Below are 27,483 nucleotides of genomic sequence, written 5' to 3'. Positions count from 1 at the left end.
ACGCAAGATAAAGGTTATGAGCGTTTCCCCCATTTCAAAGAAAACCTTTGAAAACCAGCTGACAGTTTGTGGTTTGGTTTAGGTTTTGTTGTTTGTTTGGTTTTAATAAAGGCTTTCACATTCAGTCTACAGATAGAGGCGAGTCCTTTAGCCATTACCCCCCCGGCAAACAGCGCAGATATAACAGGCACAGCACCGGGAGCCGGCTACGGCTGCTGCAAACAGAAGATGGCACAATTATCAGGACAATCAAAACTCGGAAGCCATTCACCAAGAAGCACTGGAGACCAATAAGCCCACATAAAAAACTAACTACGGTATCTGTGGTCATCAGAGACCTGAATCGCCTTCAAGCAACGGCTTTAGATGAGCCCAGTACGCGGGGGTGACCGCTTTATGTGCCTGGTTCAAGGGCCTCCTGTCACCACCACCATGCAGATGCACACACTGGAGGAGACAGTCCCCTGTTTTTGTGTCACCGAGCTGTTCTTGACCTTCGACAGCAAGATCAAACACTGAATGCACGGACGTTCATCCACTGTGGGATAGCAGTACGGAGGTTCATTCTGGTGACATCTCCAACTAGCAGATTTAACAGAAATAAAAGAAACCCAAACACACTCAAAAACCACCGCATCAGTCTTTTACCTAACACCCTGTCTAGTTCTCATTCTCACCCTTTCAAATTACCTAGGTGCATTATCAGTGGCTCTGCTCTTTACATCAATCCTTTTCCATTCCCTGCCAGACTGAAACAAGCCTCCATTCAAAAAAAAAAAAAAAAAAGACAACAGTTGCACTCTAAATGTCACAAAAAACCTGAGCTGCTACCCAGAAAATCAAGCAAACCTTCTGCAAAGTTGTGAAGCTTTGTAATACAGGCAACAGTTGTTCTAGCCAGGTTACACAAAAAACTAGCAGTGCCATAACCCAAGCAAGAATTTTTTTCAAACATAACATTATTTTCCCAGTAGCAACCTGCCATCATAATTCTTCACACTGTTGTTCATGACAAAGTCCAAATTTTTCTGGGGTAAACAGAACAAGTTATTGTGAACTGAAATAAGCTTTCAGTAAGGTGGTTCAACTTCCCGGACATCTGCACTTGTACTAATTCCTGCTACATTTTCATCTGGATGCTAACACAGGAGTTGACTTTTGACATGCTGAACCCTTGTCCCACAAGATTAGCACTTGTATTTAAGATACATCAGGCACAACTACGTTGCTTGAAGTTTGCCCAGCCCGTGCAGTTACTTGAAACTGAACCAAAACCTGAGTGCAAGTCAGTCAAGAATTCCTGAGCATCAACCATAACAGAACCTCTGCATAATACAATGCATATGTGTGTGTATATATATATATTTTTTTTTTTTTACACATCTTCCAGGGAGTGAAAAGTCCCTTTACTTTCTATTTGAGTAAGTATGTAGCTATTACCAGCATTTCAAGAACACGTTCTAAAATTAGCAGAAGCAGTTACTAGCATGCATTTTAAGGTAGCCAACACTCCCTAGCAGCAAGACAGAATGTGCTCTCATTAAGCCTCACCTAGAACTTAAGATTCATCTGAGAGATACTTAAACTTAATAGATAAGAGTTCTTTACTGAACTGCTCAGAAATAGTACTAGACTAAAAATGCTCATCAGTAAAAATGCACAAATTGACAAAGTTACTTCATCAACACTTTCATAATACAGTTTGTCAAAGCAGCAGACATGGTGTTCTACTCATCCCTCCAAGTCACTTTACCACTTCCAGATGGTATTAGGCAAAAAATACCAATAAAAGCTAGAAAATCCAAATACCACTAAAAGCTAGAAAATCCAAATCAGTACCTTCTGCAAGTTTTGGGCCCATCTTCAAATCTGTTTTTAAAGCCAGTACACCCACACGGGGTCTCAAAAAAACTTTATACAACCTAACTAATAGCTACCTGTCGCAGCACTATCTAAAGTAGCCAGTTGCAACAAGGCTTCAAAAGTTCATTTACTGTCTATGCTATTTCTTCATCCTCTTCAGGCCAGCCCGCCCTGCTTCTCCTCTCTCCTACATCCAGGGCACTCCCTCTCCTCCACCTGCTTCTTCCACATCTCTTCATCCAGGGCTCCTCTTCTGTACCCCTTAGAGCTATTTAACTACTTAGCAGGAACCAGCCACAGCTGCACGTTATCCACACCAGCCAGCCCACCGCCCCTGAAGCCAGCCCACAGCTGTACATTATCAACGCTAATTAACCCAGCTTCATTCCTCTATAATTCCTCTACAGCTACCTGGGAGAAAAGTCAGTAAATCACATCAACAGATTTGTCTTAGATGTCCATCACATTCCAAACAACACAAGCTCTGTAAGAGGCAATCTCCTCCTGTTTGCATACTCTGAATGTCCAACAGCAACACAGGAATTTGAAACTGGATTACCTTCTATTTGGCAATACAGAGAACTTTGTTCAAAATTTACAACTCTTCCACCATCACAACATTTCTGTGCTATGAGCTGACTGAGTTTTATAGTATGAACGTAGTAACCTCAGGTTTTAGGAAGGTCACAGCCAGAACAACGAGATGGAGAAGGACTTCACAGAAATGCAGCACAATAGAGTATTCGTGGCAGACGTACCACAGTTAGCTGTATCATTTATCTCCACCAAGCACTTTTACAAATAAAAATCTCCATAGATGACCCAAATACTGAATATTTGGGAAATAAGGTAAATTAAACTTCCAAGCATTCCTAGCTTTATTGCACGCAGAACAGCAAAGAAAACTCGCTGACCTACCCTACCATCCTATGGACTGTGCATTCTGTTCACAAGCACTTAAGGCTTAAAGTTGCTAAGCGCCATATATTTCAGCACCATATATTTCACAAAAGCAGCCAAATCCATGTTCTAGAGGATGATTATCTTTACTTATGGCCTGCAACCGTAGTTACCCTTAACTGAAACAGCCACTTAAAAAAATTCATACAAACTGGATTTGTTTCCCTCCAACATCCATCCTAGCACATAGAGTGATCACCAGTCTTCTGCAGTGCTACTGCTTTGATAACTGGATGTTTATTTCCTAGGCAGTATCATCCCCTGTATTTTCCTTCCTTTCAGGACTTTATATTTGCAACAAATCCAAGGTAGAGAGACAGCTTCATTACCTTAAAAATAAAAGTAAAAATATATGGGCGTTTGTTCAGCAGTATTGAGAATCTTTTGCTAAAGCATAGTGACCTATGATACAAATTTAACTTTTATCGAAAGCCTGAGAACATAAATCTCGTGTTATTCACTGAAATACAATATCACATTTCTTAAAAGCTCGAGATCTATGTTTTGAACAGGCTCATTGCTCTTAACTACAACTTATCTACAGTCGTAAGTTATCAGACTACCAAAACACTTCAATATCAAGTTAGCTAGAAAAAAGGAAGCATTATAACAACATGAGAAGGCTGATCTAAGCTGGCCTGTTAAGATTTTTTTTCGTTCAATGAAATTTCCCAACATATGTTTCCATGGAAAGCATATCCAGGCAGAATTCTCTTTTCTACATACAGCACTGGATCTTCCACAGCCGCCGACAGAAGGCAGCAGTTACAGATCAGATCAGTCCAATTCGGTAGTACAAACAGACGAGGGAAAGAGGGACTGAGTGCAAGGAGGCATAGTCAAATCCACTTGGTACTCAAGCACTCACTTCAGCCTAAATAAGCATCTTCCAGAAAACATCAACTGTCCAGTACAAAACTTAATTAAACGCTTTGGCCAACAGTTGTTCCCATAAACACTGCAATTATCTCAACATCAACTACCACAGTCGCCTGTTAATTAAAACATCATACCATACAAAGTAGTCAACACCGAGCAGCGCTAGCATTAAGTCAAGAATACGATTTTAGGAACGTGCTTCCCATTTCATTCAAGCCTAGGACACAGTACATACTTACCAAGTTTCAGAAATCCGTCATTCTTCACTGTAGTGGTGGGTGTCGAGTCTGCAGCAAGCACCCCTTTGTCTTAAAGGTGCCCATTCCCAACTCACAGGTCCCTAACAAACAACTTGATCATCCTCCAAAGAAGAAACAGCTGTGGATAGTCAAGGCCCATCAAGAAATTAGAATGATTATGGCTTAGAAGTACTTAAGACAAGATTTCCTTTCCTGAATATCTGCAGGCATCAACAGGTACTTATGAAAGCCACACTCAAGTTAGCAGTAACTGCAGCTATGCCAGCTGGGCTCAGCTCAAGGTTCTGAACATCTAGCCAGCACAAACAGACCACGTCGCATCATCTTTCAGCACTTTTTTCTATGATAAATTTCTTCTTGATGAAACAAATACTGCATTTAGCTGCATGACTTGCACGCAATACAACTCTAACGGTATTTTAATTTGCACATAGTAAATTAAAAACAGTCATAAGGACAATGCGTAATAGCCTTTTAGCAACATTAATTAAAACCTTCAGATGCCTATTATACAAGCAGCTCAGGTTCAACATACTATGATTGGTTGCAGATAAAGGGAACATGCATATACCTCCCAGAGAAATGGGTTCAAGTTCATGAGAGCCTGAAAGCTATTTTACAGCCTACTCATCAGTTCAGCTGCAACAGCTTCTGTGCAGCACTATGCTACCTTGCCCCTGTTGCTTAAGGAAAAACAAGGTTTAGGTGCAGGCCAACAATCCACTGAACAGAGCCAACAGCCCTCTGACACCCTAACAAGCCGTCCCAGACCTTGCAGCACAAGCCCACACCCATTCCCGTAACGGCTCTGAAGCTCATCTGAGCCTTAAACAAGTTTAGTGGGCTTGCCACCCTAGTAAAACAATTCCTTGTGTTTACACTAGGCTTTTACACTGGTTTCTGAAGGGCTACAAAAGGATGCTGGTGGGTTGCAAAGATCCTCCTCTTTTAGCAACAGCAAATAAATCATTACAGGCTCACCTGCTCATAAGCTATGCTCTCACAAGACCCTGAAGATGTACACCTGTTTTTAGCAAGTGTGTACTTTGTTGTTTCGCTTTACCAAAAGCCTTTTACATTCCTGGTACTATTTTCAGCTAAGTCTGAACTGGGAATCAAGTAGCACATCATTTGGAAATCAAGTTGAACAGAAGTTCTAATAATTCTCAGCCACAGAAGAGTACAGAAATATAACGCTCAGCTTACAAACTTGACTAACCTAGAGGATTTACCCTGTGGGGTTTTTAAAGAAAAATTTTAAAAGCCTAATTGAATTTTTTACTTTTTCCCCCCCCCCCAAAAGACACTCAGTACTGCAGCAACTTTATTCATTATTAATCAGGCCTCATCTGCTCAATACAATGTTTCCATAAGATCAGTAATCAGCCACATGCTACAACATGGCAGCAAATGTGGTATCCTTTTCTTGACATAAAGCTTTCACCTCCTGAAGAGCAGACACACGGCATAAGTCAGAATGGTTTGGTTCTTTTTATGCAAGTCAGTTTAGCCACTGGATGAAAAGCACGACGTTACAGTAAACCTCATGCATAAACACACAAAAAAATCCTCTCCCCCACTTGGAAATTTTGAGGGTTTTACTCAGTTTCGGCTTGATTTAACAGCAGAAGAAGCCCTGAGAAAAAAATGCCTGGAAGGGTATACAGAAGAATGCTTAAACTAGCCTTGCAGCTAGAAGCACAGATTGCCCGTGCACACGCTCGCCTCGGCTGGCTGCCCACGGCTCCGCACGCACACCTTGGCACCAGCACACACGCACCTGCTGACACGCAGGTAGCTGGGATGCCGCTGCAGCATACGCTGCCTCCCTCTGCCAGCAGTTTGGCTTGCAGAAGGATGCAGGCAAGAATGACAAACAGCACGGGATCACAGGCATCTTTACAGTGATGCTCTGTAGGAGGACAGCGCTACAGAAAACCAGACTTGGTCAGTTCTGTCATTCAACACACCAAAGAAACTTGCAGTTACTACTTCACTCCCACTGAAATCATCCAATCTGGGCTAATTTGTGTCACTAAATAGGATGAGAAGTAGATTTGATTTTGTATCACAATTATTTCATTCTTACATCATAATTTGTCATTAGCAAGGTACTTCACATACTCCTTTTTTACAAACACCCCCCTGTCACATTTCATTTGAATGCAACATAATTAAAAGCAACTTGATTTACTTTCACTGTTCTTTTCAGGAAATTCTTACACTACTTTTCATTTTTAAGTACTTTAAAGTTGACTGCAAATTCATACATTTCCTGGCAAGTAGACAGAAGATGCAAATTAGACAAGTGCCATAGCCTACTTGTAGTTAATCATCTTTGCTTTTAAATCAGATATACATACTTTATCATAATGAGCAAGTATCTAAACACGTAAGTCCATCTTAAAGTTGGCAGTCACAGAGACCAGTAGAACCAGTTCTAGTGTCAAAGCCTTTCACAGCATCCAAGTAGATTAAAGTGGTAATCCAGAAGCCTTCAGAATTTTCTTAAGTGTTGTCTTTTTAGTTTATACTTCAAAGTCTCCCAGGAACAGCTGCTGGTCTTCAAGTATTTTGAAAACTTTGCTTCTTTTTATGTCCAAAAGGCAACTGCCTGCAACCACCCAAGAAGCTTGCTAGAGTAAACCCAACATACGCTGAAGACTCTATATCCCAGCCATCACCTACATTTCCATGGCCTGTTTGTTCTGCTCAGAGGCAAACACTAAGAAAAAAAAAATACAATTCTTTCAAGTTAGGAAACCACTATCCCATGTGTACACAGCTATCTTGACCATTAAAATCAACTTTTACAGCTTCATAGGAATTACCTTCAAGCTGTTATGGTCAAAAAAATACATCCTGCACTCTCTCCCCAGGCGATGATTTTGCATCTCATATTTTTCACCAGCATCAAAGATTCTATTTGTCCACCTTTCCAAGGAGGAGATTAAACCTGATACATCTTTCTCATACACATTTCCCATGTATTCAAATTCCATTTGTTTTCTCTTTTTTTTTTGTGCTCAAGACAACCACATCCATATAGGAACTGTCTTAGCAACTGATCCTAGTTCCAGGACCAGCAGCACTCACAGAACGGGCTTTCAGATCACTCTCATGTGATGTAGAAGCACTCACACAGTAGCCTGGCCACAGCATCCAACACAAAAGCCACTTTGGATGCCAACAAATGAGCCACTATCATGATTACAGGGTCAGCATTTTCAGGATGCTTACCAGGCTATCTTCAAAGACTCATTATTTATGTCACACTTTAAAAGACTGGGGTATAATTAGCCAAATGGCCTAACTATCACTGTGGTTTATTTGAGTCTGTACAGAGTGGTGGTACTACAATAATCTGAAAGATAGTTCATAATCGGTGTTATCATGTTGCCATCCCTGCTGCTTTTTCAGAGCTTTATGGAAATTTAAACCATGTATCTTCAAGTTTAAGCCCACTGCGCTCATTCTTTATTTTGGCCTTTTATACTTTAATGTTTCAACAAGTGCCTGTTACGCACACAGATAAAAGGTTTTCTCAATCCAGATGTGACAGTCACAGGAGACCCACCAAACACCACAATGTGGCTAGCAGAAATCAACCCAACTAGACAAAGAGTCACAACATAGCAGCGGTTATTTCTGGCATCCTCTAGTTTTCTCCATGCCGTATCCCCAGCAAAACATGTATCTTAATCACTGTCCAGGGAATATGCTCCCCTGAGGTCAATAAATATCCTCGCTCTCTGCCAACATACCCAGCTATTAACAGCCTTTTTCTTAACAGAGGCAAATAAGAGACTGATAGCGAGGGAATAGACACAGTTCATAACCACGTTACTGTTTTTCAAAGCAGAACTGTTCCAGAATTTACAGGAAAAAGCATCGCAAAATTCATCGCATTTATACCTACAGTACTTTCTTTACAGAGCCAGCTTCACTCTAGTTAGCTTAGGTGCTAGCAACACTGACAGCAGCAACATCAACACATTAACCATCCCTTAAGGAGTCCTACAATCCACACTGAGACCTCTGCAGCAGCATTAACGCTCACATCCAAGCTTACTAGTTCCATGCCAGCTCCAATATTCATACACAAAGTCTATTTACAACCGACACACAGGCAATGGGCAAGAAGTGGCTTTTTGAAGGCACTGCTTTCACTAACACCTTACAACAGTCACAGAAATAGCGCTTCTGTTTTGTTCTCTTGTTAAGCTGTCTCCAAATCTTTTGAAGTAATTCGTGGAATAAACTAGATTGAGTACCTCTGATCTATCACAGCAAGTACAACGGCATCTGGAGCCACCTACTGCGTATTATTAAGTATAACTAAACGAAAATAAACAAGTCAGGAAGAACATTGATTATACAGCTATGTTCATCGCTGTTTGTAGCAAGTTGGGTTTGGTTGGTTTTTATATATTATAGCCTCATTGATATTGATTTAAAAATATCGAATCCCATTTGTAATTTAATCTATTTATCCAGATTCATCTAATGTGTCATCACTGAACAGCTTTTATCAAATATCACCACTTGCCTAGTAAGCAATATTCCCATCTGCTGAGTAGAGAAATATTATGTAAACTACACAAAACCAGCTGCAGAACGTCAGACAATCCAGGTGAAACGTATCAACACTGCACAGTAACAGAGGTTCCTCTGACAGAACCTTCCACTGAAATTAAGGAACACCAGACAACTTCTAAAATGACTTGCTTTAGTGTTGCTTTCTTCCAAGATGATGACATTTGTACTCAATTTTTGAGCAGGTAGCTGGCTCAGCCTGAGACAGCCACCTTAATTACATACCAATTTAAAAAGAAAAAAATAATCTTGAAACACCACCATTAGGCTACCTTGCTCTCCACAAATCCTGACAAAATTTATTTTCCCCATTTATCTACAGAGTTTTTAAAAAACTACTGGACTGGCCTAGTTAGCAAATGAAGGGATAGATATGTGAGCTTTAATTTTAATAGCATATCATTGCCTAACATCAAGTAATCCCTAAAGGGACATACATGTACTTTTTAGGTCATGAGGGTATTTTGCCTCTTACTATTGACAGCCTACATTCAAGTTACAGTCACATACCAGCATTTAAATGCCTTTTTTCCCTCGTCCTAAGTGACTAGTTTCTTTCAGCTGTCTGTAGTCTCATTTCAGTGCTCAGTGGCTTGCTCCCACAGCAAGTCTCAAATTAGAAAACTTCATTAAAGTGTCTAAATCACTCAGAAATACTAAGCTCAGGACAGATTAATGTTCATTTTGTCAAACACCCAATTTAACCATGTTACAGAAGCAAAGAGATCCTGCCCAGCTACCCCATTCACACAGACAGCAGCCTGTACATCTCTGAACTGAAGAATCAGCTATTACGCACTGCTTCTCCAACAGGTCTTTACTTATTTAAGAAATAGTAATCTCTTTAGACTATAGCATTCCATAATCTAATGTTAAGATTTCCCTATCAGCCCAGAAATACAGAAGCTTTCCAGCTTACATGACAGTCAACTGGTTTGCACACTAAGTAAAATATTTAATGGACATTTCTTTTACCAGAATCACAATCAACATACCCTTATTATCTCAATACCAATTCAGGAATTATCCCCAGGTTTTTTTTCCTTATGTTTTACCCACTGCAGTTTCTGCACGTATGCAGTAACACACTGCATCATATCTTTCATTGACTAAAACTGCACAGGCAAGTAGCATACATATTCCACCTTTACCATATAAATACTGGCAATGTTCCAGCTTAAAGGGGGGGTGGGGAGAAAAAGCATGCTCTAGAAGAATATGTTTTTCAGATGTTGTTTAAACACCACACAGAACAATGAGTCTACATTGAAGCCACTGAAGCTTCCCTGTAACATTACACAGTGACTAAAATGGACCGGTACTTAGATTAGCACTTACAAGCAAAACGGAGGCCCCCAGTTGTTTATGTTTGTATGCCCACCAGTTTTAAAAAAACAAAACAAAACATGTAATGCTGCATTTTGAAAGCTTTTTGTCAGATAATTTGGAGAGGATTGGCAAGTGAGCAATTAGTACATGCAGTTCACATCAACTACCACATCAATTAGCATCATAAATCAAACCAGCAAGCCTCTAACTGAATTGACTCCATTATGCAGGAAGCGAGATGTTCCAGTAAGCAAAATATTCCCAGAGAAGTACTGTCTTTTTAGAAGTCACGTAGGTCTCCTGACTTCAGCTAAAATACTAGCTTTAAAACGCATTAAACAGTTATAAAGGCAGATGTCTGCTGTAAGTATTTGTGCATCTAGCCTGTGCACTGCTACCTATATGATTAACGCACATCATTCACTCCCCTCTGAGGTTACACACCCATTAATTCAGCAATTCTTTTCCCTCAAGCAAGCTGTGCCCTTTCGGTCAGCCCCACCCTACTCAAATCTATTTTTTCCAAGATAAGTCAATAGCAAGATCCATGCATCCATCCATAAACTAATGTATTGTTAAAACATCTGGATGCTGTTAAATGCCACGATCTCATAGCGGTGACATATTTTTGAAGCTTAATTAATGCAGGTTAAAATTAGAATCTTATTTTGCATGAGAACAGTAATGAAACGGGACTAAACAGATGAGTTGCCACAGGGTACAGGAATAGCTTTCCACAGCTTGTTTCTATTCCTTCCTGCTTTCATTTACTCAACTCCAAGGGTGAACCTACAGATTCTTCTTCAAGTAACAGAATTACCATAGGAAAGTGATAAACGACTATAGCAAAGTCCCGCATGCGCTATAGGCTGCAGCTATAGATTTTCTTCATATTCAGAGCCTACCAGAAGCACTGTCCATTTTTACAGTCCTATACGCTGCAAAGTGGCTACCTGTCACTGTCACCATCCTTGAGCGGAAAGGTCAGAAGCTTGCCCAGAGACCCACAGAAACCTTACAACTCCGAGTCTGAACAGCAATCTAAAAGAAATTTTCTAGGAGCAACGTATTTTGAAGGAAAACTATTACTCAGCTTTATTTATGGTACCAAAAAAGAAAATAATCCTACGAAGACTTTAGCAGGTGTTGAAAATACTAACAAAGCTTTACTACAAAAGCATTTTTAAGTTCTACTACATCATTGATTTTATGTTCATGAAAACAGAGGAGTATTACTTTTCCTTCACTGTCACTATTCCTTAGTTTTGATAGCTGACACTTGTACCCTTGGCAATACAACCCATAACACCTTCTAGCCAGAGTTTGTGCAATCAACAAAAAAATTATTCTTAATTCCTTTATCAGAATTCTCACCATCAATGCCCATATCTATCAACATTTTCCAAGCTGTAATTCTAGTTTCAGTGCTAAACAGTGAAGTTACTCAAGTAAGAGATACATAGCCCACCTCTCCCTCCAGAACTTGACACCTGTTTTACAAGAGGCCTCCGACAGCTACTACAACAGCAGCATGAGGCTACGTGACCATTTAGTGACCGTGCACAGCTCCTGTCTCTGACTTGTGTCTATGTTTTGTCAGGCCCAATTTGTCATGTTCTTCAAAGAGCATGCCACCTTTGCCTGAACACAAATGCCTACCGGGTTTACAGATGATCATGAGCAGTACGACAACCGTAACTGTTTACTATGACAGAAATAACCGTTATTATTTAATCTTTCCATGTCACAAAGCACTTAGTCACCAAAGCCTAACTTACAGCATTACAACAGAAGTGATGCCAATAATTCAGATGTAAGAATCCAGCAGCAGCTCTATTACTCCTTCTTACTATTCCAGCATTACTAAAGGCTCAGTTTTCAAAGAGATCTTTTGCATCCTACAGTCAGCTCAACATTTTGAAAGCAACAGAGGTAATTCAGTAGGCCAAGTTCAAGACAAGAATTGCTGTAGCTTCCTACCGCTGGAGTTGGCTTTCCGCTTCTCTCCACTGCATTAGCATGTTACGACAGCTGCCAAGGAACACTCATACGGGCTTTGTGACATTATTATAAAGCTCCAAGCCACCTCACTTAATTTCACTGAATGACTAATTCTGGCTGTAACACTGTAGAAAGTGGCAGGGGACGGGGGTCGGTGATGACACCATTCCATCAACTTGCACCTGCTAACCCGGTTCAAAACAACACATTTAAACTTGATTTCAGCTGGGATGGAGTTAATTTCTTAGGAGCTAGTAGGGTGCTGCGTTTCGGCTTTGATGCGAGCCTTCTCAGTTCCTTGGGCCTTGTTAGCGAAAAGGCTGGAGGGGCACAAGGAACTGGGAGGGGACACAGCCAGGTCCACTGACCCGAACTGGCCAGAGAGGTATTCCATACCATGGCGCATCATGCCTGGTGTATATATACCTGGGGGGCTGGCAGGTCACGCTCAGGGACTGGCTGGGCATCAGTCACCGGGCAGTGAGCAGTTGCACTGTGCACCACGTGTTCCCTTCTTCCTTTCCCTCTGGATTTTATTTTTTCCCTTCCCCCTTTCATTATAACTGTTACTGCCATAATTTATTATTGTTCTTTCATTTTCATTTTGTTTCAACTACTAAATTGCTCTTATCTCAACCCTTGAGTTCTACATTCCTTTCCAGCTCTCCTCCCCATCCCTCTGGATGAGGGGGGAGCGAGTGAGCGGTTGCATGGTACTTCATTACCAGCTGGGGTTAAACCACAACAGAACTGCAAAGCCACAATAATTTCTCTGCTTTGAGAACACTTTTAGATCCTTTCTATAATGGAGTTAGATAGCTCTAACACTTTCCTCAAAGTATCTGGGGAAAGTATATTTAAGATTATTTCCTGGACCTGGAGATTTATTACTTCACGCTTTACCAATCCACGCAGTCTTTGATGTCTCAATCTCCTTCCCTAGTTAGGGAGAGTTTTCCCAAGTTTGGCTGGTATCTTTGTGGAAATTCACTACGAGTTGAAAACCAGCATCTATCAAAAAACTGTCTGATCATTTAGAGCAAGGCTGCCCTCCTAAGAGAGGCTTTAATGAAGGGTTCCACAGATCCTGGAGGAAAACAAAAAAATACAGAAAAAAAACCCCAAGAAATAACAAGCCCTTGACATGCCTGCTGAAACTTTCAAGTCCAAAACCAGATTATTTTATCTAGGCACAAAATTCCTTATCTGCCCACACACTGGCCACCTCCACTCTACCCTTCAGGTACATGCATAACTTAGAACTTGAGGACATATTCAGTTCGTGAACTTCAATATCCCAGCAATGCATTTTGATCAGATGCCTACTAACTGTTCCAGGCCTTAAGGCTTGCACTCCGCCTAACACTAATTCCGTGGAGAGGAACAGACTCTGACAGCACAGAATACAGAAGCGTACTGATGATCTTATCCCTGTGCTAGATGGCAATTTCAGTATCTTAAAACTGCTGGGTTCATTCATATCCTACACCAACAACAAGACAAGTGATCCTATACTCAAATGCAACTACTTTTGTGTATCCTTAGTGGGAAACGCATCTGTGGTACATGTACCATGCTGCAGTTACCCCAAGAGCTACTATTCTGTGTTTAGGTAGTCTTTCAATAATGAAAGACTTCATAAGAAATAGAAAAATGCAAAGCAGGTATATTCAGATAGGCAGCTGAAGTCTAACATGTCTTCCTCACTTTCCACGTTCACACAAACTCATATGCCAGCCACCTCCTTATTTAAGGTCCTGAGACTTGGGTTATTGACCAAATGATGCAAAAAGCTTGTGGTTCGCAACTGGTTAACCCAGAAACACATGCATTTGCAAAGTTAAGTGGTATACATTTAAATGACTGCTGTCTGGGCACCCAGAGTGCCATGCTTTTAGCATATTTCCCCTAGAGAACACAGTTGCTGTGATACCTAAAAGACAGGCTTCCAGGCTGCTCTCCTGCACATGTGAAGTCGAAACAGGGAGATAATGGAAATCACACATTTGTACACCACTGCATCTCTAATGACTTAGTGAGAGCAAGTTATGGGACGCTACAAAATCCTGCCACAGTGACCATCTTGCTGTGTCTTCTGGTTACATTACTGAAAAATACAGTTACATAGCTTTAGATGTAACGGTCTAAGTTAACAGAACATTTAGTACCAGGAAGAGCTTCATTTGCAGCTTTAGTTTAACAGAAAATGTAAGCACTTCCAAGTTCAAGTCAAAAGTAGATTCTCCTACAGGTTTCAAGTTAAATTGTATCAAGCGTTGATATAGTCTAGGCTAGAAACAGTCCTTCAATCCCTTCAAAATGATGAAAAATTGGTGTCTGAAGCTTCTCAAAGAGGCATACAGCTACAAAGCAATATAGCTAAAGCTATATATTCAATTCCAGTATTCTTAAGAGTCACTTTGCTTGCCTATGTTCTTCTCAAGTACAGAAGGGGAAATTACCAAACAAAATAGCTGTCTTATCATTAGGTTTACATTCGTTATCCAACTATGTACACAAATAAAGCTACTAAACAAGACACTGAAATTACACATTTCATACACATCAACCCTGTGGTTTTAGTACTTGCTTCCTTAAGTGGTTAACTAAAGATTATGTAAGCTACAGGAAAAGAAAAATGAAAAAAAAGAATTCACTGGGTTAGAAATGCACTGCCATCTTAACATCCTTTCATTTGTACCATTATACGGGCTCCAAATATGATATTAGTCAGAATTCTGAGAAGGCATTAATGAGGTTGAATATGCACATACTGATTAAGTAACACATCTGCTTCCATCCACTTAAAAAAAAGAACACCACACATTAAATACTTCCAGAGGGCTTTGGAATTGCCAGCTGCCCACAACTGACTCGCTACCAACATGGGAACCTGACAACCTCTCTGTTTCCACCTTGGAATTAGAAATTTAAAATAAACTTTCTAAGAAGTCATAGATCCCTGGTAGCCCATATACATCAAAGTTGAGACAGCAGTGTTACCTTATTTCTAACATTAGTCACAAAACTCACGCAGCATTTATAGCCTTATCACAATTACACCAGAAGTACAAATTAATTGCAAACAACTTTGGATCAAAAGCTCCGTCCGGAAGACTAAGCAGCAGTTAAAAAGTCTTTCCACGTAGACAGAAGAGAATTGAAGTGCTCCTGATTTTATAAAAACCTTTTCAAAGTTTAACATCATCACTCAAAAAACTATTTACTACCTTGTACCCACATGCTGGAGAGTTTATGACTGCAGTCGAACTTTATCTCCTCACTGCATTTAAACTCCAAATTTCCTAGCACAGCAACGAGGTTCAATACCAGCTATTCAAATCCCCAAAACACATGAGCATGCACGTTGCTAGCAAAGTGCCAAGTATAACATGACAAACCAGTGAAATGCCCAATAATTTGCACCAAAGAGAAGGTAGCGCTTTCATTTGAACTCTTTCATTACAATCTCTCCAGCGTGCCCTTGTCTCTTGTCCTAGGGGGACCCAGAACTGGACAGAGTACTCCAGCTGGCCCCACCAGTGCTGAGTAGGCCTTGATATTAAAAAAAAAAAATACCAAGAATACAACACAAGAGAACGACACACACACCCCAAAGCCCCAAAAAAACTTAGGAAAATCCAACAGCCCCCAGAACACACCATATCAAGGCTGGGCATGCAGGAGGGACCCCGGTGCCCAGGCCAAGCTGCGCTCCCACAGAGGAACAGGTCCAACTCATCACACCAGCGCTCTCAAGCCTGGAGGAGGGTGCTCCCAGCACCATTCCCAAACCAAACCTGCCTGAGCCCCCTGCTCTGGGTCAGTGCCCCACTATTTGGGATCTTTGCCCTCCACACTCTGTTCTTCTGGCTTCTGCCCAGGCAGTGGGCCTGCAGGGCACCCTCTCACCCTCACCATGGGGCTCCATGCAGACAACCATACAGAGATGGCATCTGTGAAACTATATTTAAGTCCTGAGGATACAGAATTCCCACAAGTCTTTAAATCAAAAATCAGCATCATCTCACAACTGGTCTGGCACCATCTTTGCTCAATTATTTTATGGTACGAAGCGAGAATACAAATGGGAAGCGTAGCCATAGCTCTCCCTCAACACAGGGGATGTGAAGTACAAACAGTGCTTGAAGGCAGTCAAGGACAAAAACTAGTATTACAGAAGACAAATCTTATTCCCACAGATGGTAGGATTTTCAAAAACTATTAATACAATAATTCTCTCTCAGAATAGGGAACTTGATCCACTGTAGATTAGCAAGTAATAGTTTTAGATTTTTTCCACAAATGATATAAAGCCACGTGTATGAAGGTCAGAAAGAATACCCTTAACAAAAAAATAACAAGTGGAGAAACGGAGGTTTGAAATGCACTGTCAGCAGAAGGTCACACAGTTGAGATGCAAGAGAGCTCTCTGTTTCAGCTAAGATTTTTCGAGCTTACATTACTACTTCTTCAAAGATTTGCCCGGTGTATCAATGCTGCCATTTACCTTGCTTATTGGTAAGGACAAAACCAATTCCCAATTGTGATTCAGTAAAGAAGAGAGTATTCCTGAGGTTTGGGGAGAAGTTGTTCAATTGCTTGGCACTATTCCCAACCTCAATCATTTGCCAAAAAAGCGTGGGGTGCTGGTTTTTTTTAAATGTATTTTCACTTGCAAACATACTGTAGTCAGACAGTTATAAAAGCATCTCTTCAATATTAGCAATTAATGAAACACATCATACTCCCACATCAGTTTTCACCACATGATCCAAGAATCAAATCACTTTCTTCAGGCAGCAAAGTTAAGAGTATGGATACTGCAAGTACTGGATAGCATACCTTATGGAAAAACAAATCTTGTGAAGACACTTAGCTTGAGCACCTGTGTCACCTTTCGGAAACTGCAATTGACATTTTGTGCTTTGCTAAGTACTTGCAGAACGTAAACACAGCATGCAATGGTACAAGGTGGGTTTCCTTTTCCTAAGGGCCTGAGAGCAGCCAAAGCAAATCAAAGGTACAATCTGCCACATTGCAGAGTGCCCCCTCTTCTCAGGGAGTAAGACTCCTTTGCCAATTTAAATAGAAATAAAAACAGCGGTCTGTATACACAGCAGCGTGAACCCTTGTTTCAGCATTACTGCATGCTGCTTTAAACTAATCCCCCAAACAAACGGTGGGAGAAGCCTGGCACCCTCCCTGAAAAACCTAAAGGCTCATAACACATTTGTTCCAACAACATCAGCTGATCCACAGCATGTCTCCTCCTTTGCCTCTGGAAAAAAAAAACTTATACTAAGAAGTTAATGATTTAAGACTTTCTTCTCCACTTGTAACTCTTATGCACTCACTTGAAAGCATTCGATATTTAATCATGCAGCTTTTGCTGAGAATAGCAATGAAGCATATAACTCAAAGCCAGAAAGCACACTCACTTCAACTTGGAGTAAGACATTCCAGTGACTTAACAATCAAACCTAACTTTTAGTTCACACTGCAAGTGAAGTTAAGGACAAGCATTTGAATCTTCCTGGCTACTGATACACTGAAGTCTGTAACCTTCCACGTTAAAAAGAAACGTCTTTCCATGTTGGTACTAGCCACCAGAACTACAAAGTACGTATTCCATTTCATCCACTTGTCTGCACTGAGGGTCTACAAACAGCAAGACAGAAGGCTACCTTTCAGCTAGGTTAACGCACAGCTTCGTACAGAAAGCCACATGTGCAGAACCAGCAACAACAGGCATTGAAAGAACTGATCCAAAGATACTGCACTGGCTCTTACACAGGTGATGCTCACTGCCCAAGTCAACGCTTACTGTGTATATGCAAGCTCAGAATTTCCCTAGATGCACTTACGCACTAGACAACGTATTCAGATTCCCTATGTCTGAATTAAACTTAATTTCCCAGCAAACAAACAAGGAAAGAGCATGCTGGGAATGTGCTTATTGGTGCCCTTTCCCAGAAATCTGAAACAAGGTGGCTGTTTGGAGAATCAGTTGTATAATTTCAAATTTTATCTTTTGATCCACAGTTCAAAAGTCGCAGTGATAACAAAACCTTGAACGGGGTAACTGCCATTAAGGTTTCAGGATGCAACTGCCTTATGCAATACTTCATTTTTTTCCAACTTTGGTCACTTACACCTAAATATTCTGAACTATACTGTCAGTCTTTTTATCTACTGAAATAATACAACATATAATCTAAGTCCCTTCCCCAAGAGCTTGGCTTAATTATTTACTTGCATGAAGGTACCCAGATGCTGGACCTCCTAAGTCTTTTTCAACAAAACAGCTAAGGAAAACGAGTGACTGATATTTTCACAGGGATTTCCTTGCCATTGTTCCCAAGTCGCAGCTCTGATATAACTTTTTGCCAACTCTTGTACTATGACCAGCTTTTGCTCCCTGCCACAAGCTATCTGCACACCTGCGGGAAGGCTCACATCATTACAAGTCTACTATACAGCAGTGATTCAACTTCACCTTATCATTGAGCTAGTAATTTAAAGAAAAGTCCCGTATTTTCAAATAATAATAATACTTCTTCCATACCAGTAAGCTGAAGAAGGTTGATCATTGATGTGCCTGTTGTTTTTCTATGATCAAGTAGGAGCGAACAAGTACACGGAGCAAGAAAAACAACTATAGCCTTGTATTTCACAACAGAAAGCAATGTTTTTACAATATATTCAATTTTCAACTCATTTGTCTCAGACTTCAGCATCAACAGAAGTGTTAAAATACTATTGTTACCTCAACTCCAAAATTAAGTATAACTTCTGCTATAACAAAGTCCCACAATAGTGTTGCCCCCCAAAACATACTTGATATCAGCATTTAAGGAGTTGCAAGGTTAGAGGGCTCCAAGGAAAGAATGGTCACAGGTAATAAAACCAAAGTGGCATCCCACATCAGTTAGTGACAGGTGCCTCTAATACATACGCACTTCAAGAGTTTTAGTTCCACCCTAAATTACTTTATTTTCAAGAAACAGCACTTTTTTAAAAAGTGAGTGAAGAAAAAAAAGTTTTCTATCTTCTATGATTTTCACTCACCCCTCAACCCCCAGTGCATCAGGATCTTTGCATTGCCCTGAACAAGTAATTTCCAAGTGTAGAGATCTCACATTTTCCTCTAAGACTTAGGTAATTTCTGAATTAATCGTGATTTCAAAACTAACTAACAAAACTAACTAAAAACGTTAAACTAACATTCAAAACATTTAAAAGTTATTATTTTTTAACAGAAAAATTAGAATAGAAATGACAAAACGCACTGAAATACAGCAGTTCATAACTGAATAACATCAGGAATGGCATCCATAAGAATTAAAGCAACAACTTCCCCTTAGATTAAAAATAAGTCAAGTCAGGCTTCCTATTCATTTAGAAAGGGGAAATAAATAAATAAAAGTCAAAAACACAGACTACAGGGAACATCTTCAAATTACTCGCAAGGCACACTGAAGATGGTATGTTGAGCCTCATTGTGAAGGCTTTGTTTTACTAGTAGAGGATTCAAGATATTTCCCAGTTAGGAAAATCTGCTGGAACCCCACAGTGAAGCGGAATCTGTTTTGATGGGCTTGCCACCGTGTAAAAGGACAACAACTATTTCAGATGCTCGACACTTGCTGCATGAGCATCTGTTAGTAATATGTGTATTACCAGAAGTGTTTTCATAAAGTGTTAGTCAAGACAACATTGACATTGTTACATTGTTTCAAAATCCTTTCATGAAGGACTGGAAATTACATTCTTCACCATCTTTCCTTGGTTTTGCACCATTCTTTACAGTTTTACAACAATATAATGCTCGTCTCAGCCTGGATGATAGAAACTAGAACTGACATATTCAGCTATTACCTAGCCTTCCATACCTGAATGCAGACCTTAAGACCCCACACCTTGAAACCCCAAGATCTTTCCATCAATCTAAAGACACCGAGGTAAATTCATGTTCTCTTCTCCTCATTCCTAAGCACACAACATACTTAATTTATCAACTGCTTAATGTTAAATCAAGTACTGATGCATCTACTGGTGGAACTAAGCTCATGAACAACAGAACATGTAAAACCAGGTTTTACTACAGTTAACAGTCTAAATATCAGCGTGTAAAATCGTTTGGCTACTTAGCATGAACTTCATGCAAAGAAAAGAGTGGAAGCACATGCTTTTAAATTGTTGGCTTTGCAACTCTGTAAAATGCAAGAACCTGAAAGAAACCAATTTTTAGCATTTTTATCCAGTGAAGGAAACTAATGAACTACTATCACAGAGAACTGCTTTACTCAGTATCACACCTAACAGAATAATTCCGAAAGAAAACTCTGTGCAAAAAATATCGACATGTTAATTAGTAGCCAATTTAAGAAAGTTCAGCAGTTGCTCTCTTCAGGTTAGATACAACTCATGTACTTGAATATAAAGAATTGCTGCTGCTGAAAAGCCAGTTTTCATTTCACATTATTTCAACAGTCATTGGTCCAGCAAGTGTGTCCAGACACTTCTATAATTGAACTCAAAATCTAAAAAGAAAGAGGGTTTACATCATCAATAAAATCCAAAGTGTTGGTAAGACAGTGCCACTCTATTGCAAAGAAAAGAAAATTCTCAGAATAAGTAATAGTTCACTGAATCTCAAATTGCTTTAGATTCCAATTATGCTCTCCTTCAGATCTGTCAAACCTCTCTTGAGCAGGAAAATATTATTTGAGCTGTTCAAGGAGCACATGTTGGTTCGAGTTACAGTTTAGAGCAGCCTGAACTAATGGGACTATTTTCTTTTCTTTAAAGGGTACAGCTCTCCTTCCACTAGAAGGAAGTATTTCAGCAAAGAGTTGCTTATATTTTCTCATGCCAGCCACATGCCAACCACACTGCTGTTCCTTGCTGTCAGCTAAAAAGCCGAGTAACTTGAACTCAAAAGGTTTTGTGATTTGGGGAGTATCATTAGAGCACTAAACCCTTTGCAGCAAACTGGAATGCAACAGCTGCAAAACAAATTACTGTTTCTAAGTTCTTCCTACATGCAACATGGCATTACTGCATGGGTTTAAAAACGGGTGTCAGTGAGAAATAGTTCGGTAAAGGAAGTTTACCAAAAAAACAAGCTGGTAGAGTTGTGATCTAAAGGAGTGAGTTGGGTTTTTTTAAAATATATGCAAATTTTAAGACTTAGTTGTAGAGCCCTCAGAACACAAAAGACTTAAAATACAGATTTTTTTTTCCTAGTTAAATCTTCCCCATGAATCAGATCTACTGGTTTCATGACTCAGTGTCCAAAGTTAAGACAGCAAACTGCCGATGAAAATTTTACTCATCGGCTCTGCTTCTGAAACACATTTGCAGGCTGCTTTTTTGCTTTTAATGTCTTTGTGATTGACAAATGAACTGAGCTACAGTTAGGTAACACAAATCATTAATACATGAAAAGACTAACATAAGTCACAAGCTATGAAGATAACCACATACTGTGCTTCACATCCTCCTCCCACTTCCACACAAACTTGGCTCCATCTATATCCCAAGCATCTTATGCAAGAAAGATATTTACACCACATAAACATGTATTAATTACCACTTTGAAAAAAATAAAATATGTTCTGCTGAAGGCGCCATCCATCCCGCAGAAATTCAAGCACAAGTAGCACTGGGAAAGGTACAACGGTGCCCGTGCCGTACGCTGCCCACCATATAGATCACTAAGTTTCCATCTCTTCAGTGAATCAGGAGAGCAAAGGGGAAAGGACCCTCCGGAGGGGACAACTGAGAAGCCAACAACCACACACACCATCACTTGAACGGTGACTAATAGAACATGCACAAAACTCTTACCACACACCCAGTCGGATGCGGGGACGTAGCTGGGGACTATGTTCTCTGCTAAGTGACAGGCACTGCCAGCCTCAGTGCCTCGCTACGCAACACGCTACGGCGGAGCTGGGGGGGTTGCTACCTCCCCCTATAAACCTTAACAGCATTAAACGTTACGGCTGTCTACTCAAGCTGCATTGCTTAAGTGTTAGATGAATAATGCAGTCTTTCCAGTAACAATCTTAACAGCAGCTTTTCCATCAAGACTTTTTTTATGACATATAATTTAAGGACACGATGGGCCAACAAAACAAGATGGTTTTAAGTGGTTCTCCGTTTCAGCTGCTGCACATCATACTCTGCTAGCTTGAATGCCATCCAAAATAGGGGCAGACGATTTCAATTGCAAAAGCACGCCAGGCAAAGCTTAGTAGGTTATAATGCAAAATAACTCAGAAACGTTTTCGTCAACTACTTGCTCTTGGCCAATAATGTTTGCTCTTTAACTCCAGCAATAGTTAAGGAAAATACGTGCAGATGTCCCACCACTGAAATTTTTTTCTCTTGTTGCACATCCTAAGCAGTTCAAGAGTCTCCGGAGCGCTCCTTCGGGGCCAGATGCATATGAACCTGGGCTTAGAAGACTGTTATCTCCATCTTGCCTTCAAACCTGTTTTCAGACCGCTGCACAGGCTGCCTACCGCTCCGTATTCCAGCTGTACGTCTTGTTTACCCGCTTTACCACCGCTAGAACCCGAACCCGTACTTTCACCGTCTCCATCAGAAACCGCGGCGGGGAAAACCTCCCGGTCTCCAGCCCTTCCGCAGGCAAAGCCAGCATCGTCCTTCCCACCTCGACCCGGTCCTACCGGGACCGCTGCTCCGCCAGCACGGCAGCGGCGGGCAAGTGGCGAAGCAACTTCTCCCGGCCGCGCTCGGGGCCGCCTTCCAGCCGTGCCCCGGCCAAACCCCGCTCCGGGCCGGCTGCCGAGAGGGCACCCCGCGCCCCCGAGGCCAGGCACGGCCCCCCGCCCCCCGAAAGGCCCGCCGCGGGGAGCCAGGGGGAGGGCGGGCGGCCCGGGGGGCGCAGCAGCTGCTCCCAGCGGGCCCGGCCCGGGGGGCCAGCGGGGCGCTCCCCCCGCCGCCCGCCCCCCTGCCCGCCGCGGCGGGGCCGTCGGCTCACCTTCGATGGCGATGACATGCTCGCGGATCTGGTTCTGCAGCACCGGCTCCTCCACCCGCTCCAGCAGCTCGTAGATGGAGTAGATGTTGGGGTGCACCGACTCGAAGCGCTGGATCTCGGCCCGGATGGCTGCCGAGTTGGCCAGCTGCTGCTGGTAGTTCATGGCGCGGCCGCTCCCCGCCGCCGCCCGCTCCGGCCCGGCGCCTTCCCCCTTCGCTGCCCGCACCGAGCTCCCCGCGCAGGCCGGCGGGCGGCGGCGGGGGGAGGCGGGGCGCGCAGGGGGCGAGCCCCGGCCGCCGCCTCACTCACCGGACCCCCCGCCGCCCGCCCCGGGCCGAGCCGGGCCGGCAGCAGCCCTTCGCCTCGCAGCCCGCAAGGGGCGCCGCCGCCGCCGCCGCCGCTCTCCGCCCGCTGTCACTTCATCGCGGCGGCGGGGCAGGGCGAGCCGGCCGGCCCCATGGAAGCGGGCGGCAGCGCGGCGGGCACCGCTGAGCTCCCGGCCGGTCCTCGCCGCCGCAACTCCGCGCAGCAGCGCCCGGTCCCGGTCCCGCCGCCGCGCCCCCCCACACCCCGCGCGCGCCGACGGCCAATGGCCGGGCCCTGCTCAGCCTCGCGCCCCCGGCCCAGCCTCGTTCTCGCGCCCGCGGTGGCGGATGGCGGCGGCGCACGCGGCTCCGCTCCCGCCGGGACGGCCCCCCCCCCGCGCTGCCGCGCGCTCGCTCCGCTACCCCCCCTGCGTCCTTCTCCTCTGCCCGCTTCACGCTCACGCAGGCCACGCCCCCGAGTTACGTCACCGCGCAGGCCGCTGGCCGCGCCCCCACACCGCCCCCTCGCCAGCGCCGGGCCCGCCGCGCGGCACTCTGGGAAATGTAGTCTGAGGGGCGGGGGGCGCGCGGAGGGAGCGCGAGGGTCGCTCGGCCCCGCGGCGCGGTGAGGCGGGCCCGGCCGCTCCCCCGCCTCCCCTCAGGGCCGCCGGCCCAGCAGCCGCCGCCGCGGGGGGCTGGGGCAGCGGCGGTGGCCCCGCGGGTGGCCCCCTGCGCCCACCAGCCGCTCGCCCCGCCGGCAAGTGCAGGCAGCCCCCGGGTGCGGGGGCAGGCCACGGCCTGGGCCGGACGGCGCCCCCAGGGCCGCCGGAGCCGCCGGCGAAGCCCCTCACCGTGAGCCCGGCCGCGGCCCGCCAGTCCCCTCTGCACGGCCGCTGCTGTCCTGGGCATGATCACACTAGGCAGTTTGTGGATGAAGTGTGCTATGCCAACGGCTTACAGCTGTGCCAGGTTGCCGTGGCTGTGCTGGTGCTCACAAGGCACTAGCCTGTGCAAGTCTTGAGGCTGCGTTTTGTCCTGCATCATGGAGCATGTAAAACACCACGTTGCCCTGCAAGCTTTGTCACAACCCCCACCAAAGTCATGGCAATGCTGAAGACAACAGCGTTCTCAACCAAAAACCTGGAATGGTCAAAAATACCTCATCTCCTCCAGATAAATCACAGCGTAACAAAGCATTGCTGTCTTAGCATAAACAAGTGTTATTAACGATACCATTTGCAAGCCAGCTATACACGGAGTTAGGCATTCACCTCGGCGGACCCATCTTTAGAGTCAATATTTTATGGATTTAAACTCCAAAGCTCTAAAACATGGAACAAACTTGAATACATGGAACAGTTCAGCGCAAGGACACCCTGGTAAGGGGATAGCCTCAGGAAAACCATATTTACCTATTCTGCTGATGTATACCACAGTGCTGGATAGAATAATTTCAATAATTCTTTTTTTTTCTCCAAAAATACTTAAATTGTCATTGTTTGGATATACAGCTCTGGCCTAGCATAGCAGAGAAGCAGCTACACCCCTTTCTCGGTGCAGTTATGTTACCTGCATCTACCTTTTTCGTGGGTTTATATTATTTTTTTCTTTTTGACTAATCTTTACTTCGAGTGTGGGCTACTTGGTAATCATAGGTCTTAAGGACAGAAGAGACAAAGGTTTTTGCGAACTTAATGCATTTGTCAAATTAATTGATTAAAAAATTTGACGTGCTTTATTTTGTTTTGTTTCAATTTAAGAAGATCTGGGAATGTAAGTGCTGCATATCATGTGATCTCCAGGATGCAAATAGCTGTTCTGCTCCTGTAACTGAATTCTTAACCTAAACACCTTAAGAGAGAAAAGCTTGGTAAGCTTGATGACAAGAGGAAGAATGTGGGTATTATAAAAAACAGTGCTAAATTGTATCACGAGCAACAGCACTTAGTGTCATAGCAGGCATTTGTTCTCTGGCCTATCTACCGATCCTCTGTTGTAGGTCTTCCTTGTAAACCCATGGTGACCTGACAGAGCTGACTGAAGGCTGCAGGGAGATCCTCCAGTTAATGGCTGTGATGCTGCTTCTATCAGTCACCTCTAAGTGAGTTCTGTCACATAATACATGAGCTATTATGACTGAGGTAAACGGTTGCCACCAATGTATGCAGTACACATGGTAACTAGTATCTGATATTTAAATAGTCCCAGTAGCACTTGGGACATTAAGCTGTGATATGGGATTGAGGTTTTGGATAATCCTGAATGTGTTACTTGAAGGATAGACGTACGTAGTTAAGAGCAAATAGCCTTCACGCTCACATGAATACGAAATGAACTGTCTTTATGTCAGCAAGGAGTACAGGGGACAGGGATGGGGCTGAGGGACCACTGGAGCCCGACCTCCCTGTCTGGGTCAGTGCCTGTGAATTCTAGCAGAAATACTTTAGAAGATGTTATCTCCGGATGACAATACGGTGGGGACACAGTATAGGGGAGGAAGGACATGACAGGGTAGTTTGTCACCATGTCCCCAGAGTGTCACCAGTGTGGGGTGGTCTCAGTGGTGACTCCCCCTGTTCCCTTGCAGGCGGGGAAGCTGCAACTAGTAAAAGTGAGCTGATTGTTTCAATGAAAATTTTCCCATTCCAATCATCAGATAGGGAAGTCTTTAGCTCAAGCTGAGGGACTAAAGCTTTCTCATCGCTGGTTGCTGCCCGCTGCAAGTGTTGTCTTTGCTCATTTGAACAGTTGAGGGAGAGGGGCCAAATACGGTCATAGATGCCTGTGTCTTCCTCCCTCTTTCTTCTCAACAGAAATTGATATAATTTTTATTAGTTTTCTTGGTTTCATTTTCTAATCACAGTCAGAACCTTCTGAGTGAACCCACTCCCCCAGAAAAAAGCCGGAAGAATATAGTCCCTGCTTCCACTAGTGAGCGCCACTCCTGGTATTAATGACAATAAAAACTTGTGAAATGTAAGAGGATTTTTGCTTTCATTTACTTTAAACTGTTTGAATAAGGTAACAGTATGTAAAAAAGCAGTAGATGAAAGCTATAATTCTCCCCTTTTCCTCCCTCTATCCTGATCTGGAGGAGAAGCATTACCTCACATTACTTATCTTTCAAGAAAATGCCAAAGTGAGCAGCAGAGCAAAGAGTTAGGCAATAGCCTCTGTTCTAAGTGGGGCTGATTGTTTCCACGGCTGCTTTACACTTTGTATTCTTCCAGCTCTAAAATTCGTGGCAGCTAAGATGTGGAAAACGGCTCCCAGAGCAGTCTCAACTGTAAATGAATGCAACTACTAGACGCAAATAATTGGAGCATTAAAAACCCTGCGTTAATATAAAGCCTTTTTGTAATACTCTGATCCATAGACCTTCTGTGAAGCTTTTGCTGCCCTGATTTTTTGCTACATAATAGCTTTCATGTAAGCTTTGTAAAATTAAAGAAAAATATAAGCTAGTGTTGCAGCTTGCATAGATTTCCCATGTAAGAAGGCTGTAACAGTAAGTAGTATTTTCCTGTGTTTGCAGCTCAGACTAGCCTGAAATGCTGCTTGTGATGCACAGAGTGATTCTGGATACACCTCTTCACTATTAAACTCTGTTCTAGTGAATCTGGCATCTGAAGTACTCCATCAACCTTTAATGTGAATTAGCAAAGAGAATGAATTTGGCACCACTGCTGCAAGCATTAACGGATTTAGATTTGTTTTTCTTTGGTCTGGGACGTGGCTAACTTGGGCACTTTACAGCTTTTATGGGTCTGCTTTTGTCAAAGGCAAGATGACCACTGAAATCACAGAGTCTGGGGGGGGGTCCTGAAGCTCAGACAGTTTTTACAAGTATAGAAGGGCTGATGGGCTTTAAGTAAAGCACACAGGGTGGTCCCAGCCCCAGTATAGGTTAGCCTTCTGTCACTGGTTTTCGTTTCTGAGGGTGAAAGCTTTCCAAGGGTGAAGCTTCCCACTGCACCATGTTCCCATGCAATTGGTTCTGTGCTTAGGTCTATAACAAAGTTCCATCTGTGCTGGCCTCCTACTCCTCCTCCCCATCTGGCAAATCCTCTCATTGCTGACTACAGAAAGATAGATTGGATGGTTTCATTCTGATTTCAGTATTTTGTTCCTTGAAGGTATTTGGTAACTGGAAAGAAGCATTGAATCCACATCTCAGACAGTTCTAGCTCCTTTCACATGACTAGGCTTATCCACTTCATGTTATTCCCAGTCTGTCCACCATGGCCTAACTCTACAGAAAATGTAGGAAAGA

At 43.0% G+C, this 27,483-nt stretch overlaps 1 protein-coding gene across 4 annotated transcripts in view; it reads right to left on the bottom strand.

Moving 5' to 3' along the window:
• AGAP1 (ArfGAP with GTPase domain, ankyrin repeat and PH domain 1) overlaps window positions 1–23,648 on the bottom strand; it is a 382,734-nt gene extending 359,086 nt beyond the window's left edge. For 2 of the 4 annotated variants that reach the window (XM_056350251.1, XM_056350252.1), the window contains exon 1: window positions 22,906–23,645. In XM_056350251.1, the coding sequence (XP_056206226.1) occupies window positions 22,906–23,068 (163 nt within the window). In that variant the 5' untranslated portion in view covers window positions 23,069–23,645. Of the gene's footprint in view, window positions 1–22,905 lie in introns of all 4 variants that reach the window. The other 2 variants (XM_056350248.1, XM_056350249.1) reach the window with 2 other exon arrangements.
• Between the last annotated feature and the right edge of the window lie 3,835 nt (window positions 23,649–27,483).

The sequence above is a fragment of the Falco biarmicus genome, chromosome 8 (genome assembly GCF_023638135.1).
Source record: "Falco biarmicus isolate bFalBia1 chromosome 8, bFalBia1.pri, whole genome shotgun sequence".
Classification (NCBI taxonomy): Eukaryota; Metazoa; Chordata; class Aves; order Falconiformes; family Falconidae; genus Falco; species Falco biarmicus.
Note: the sequence above shows the minus strand (reverse complement) of the source record. Positions and strands in the feature narration are given on the sequence as shown.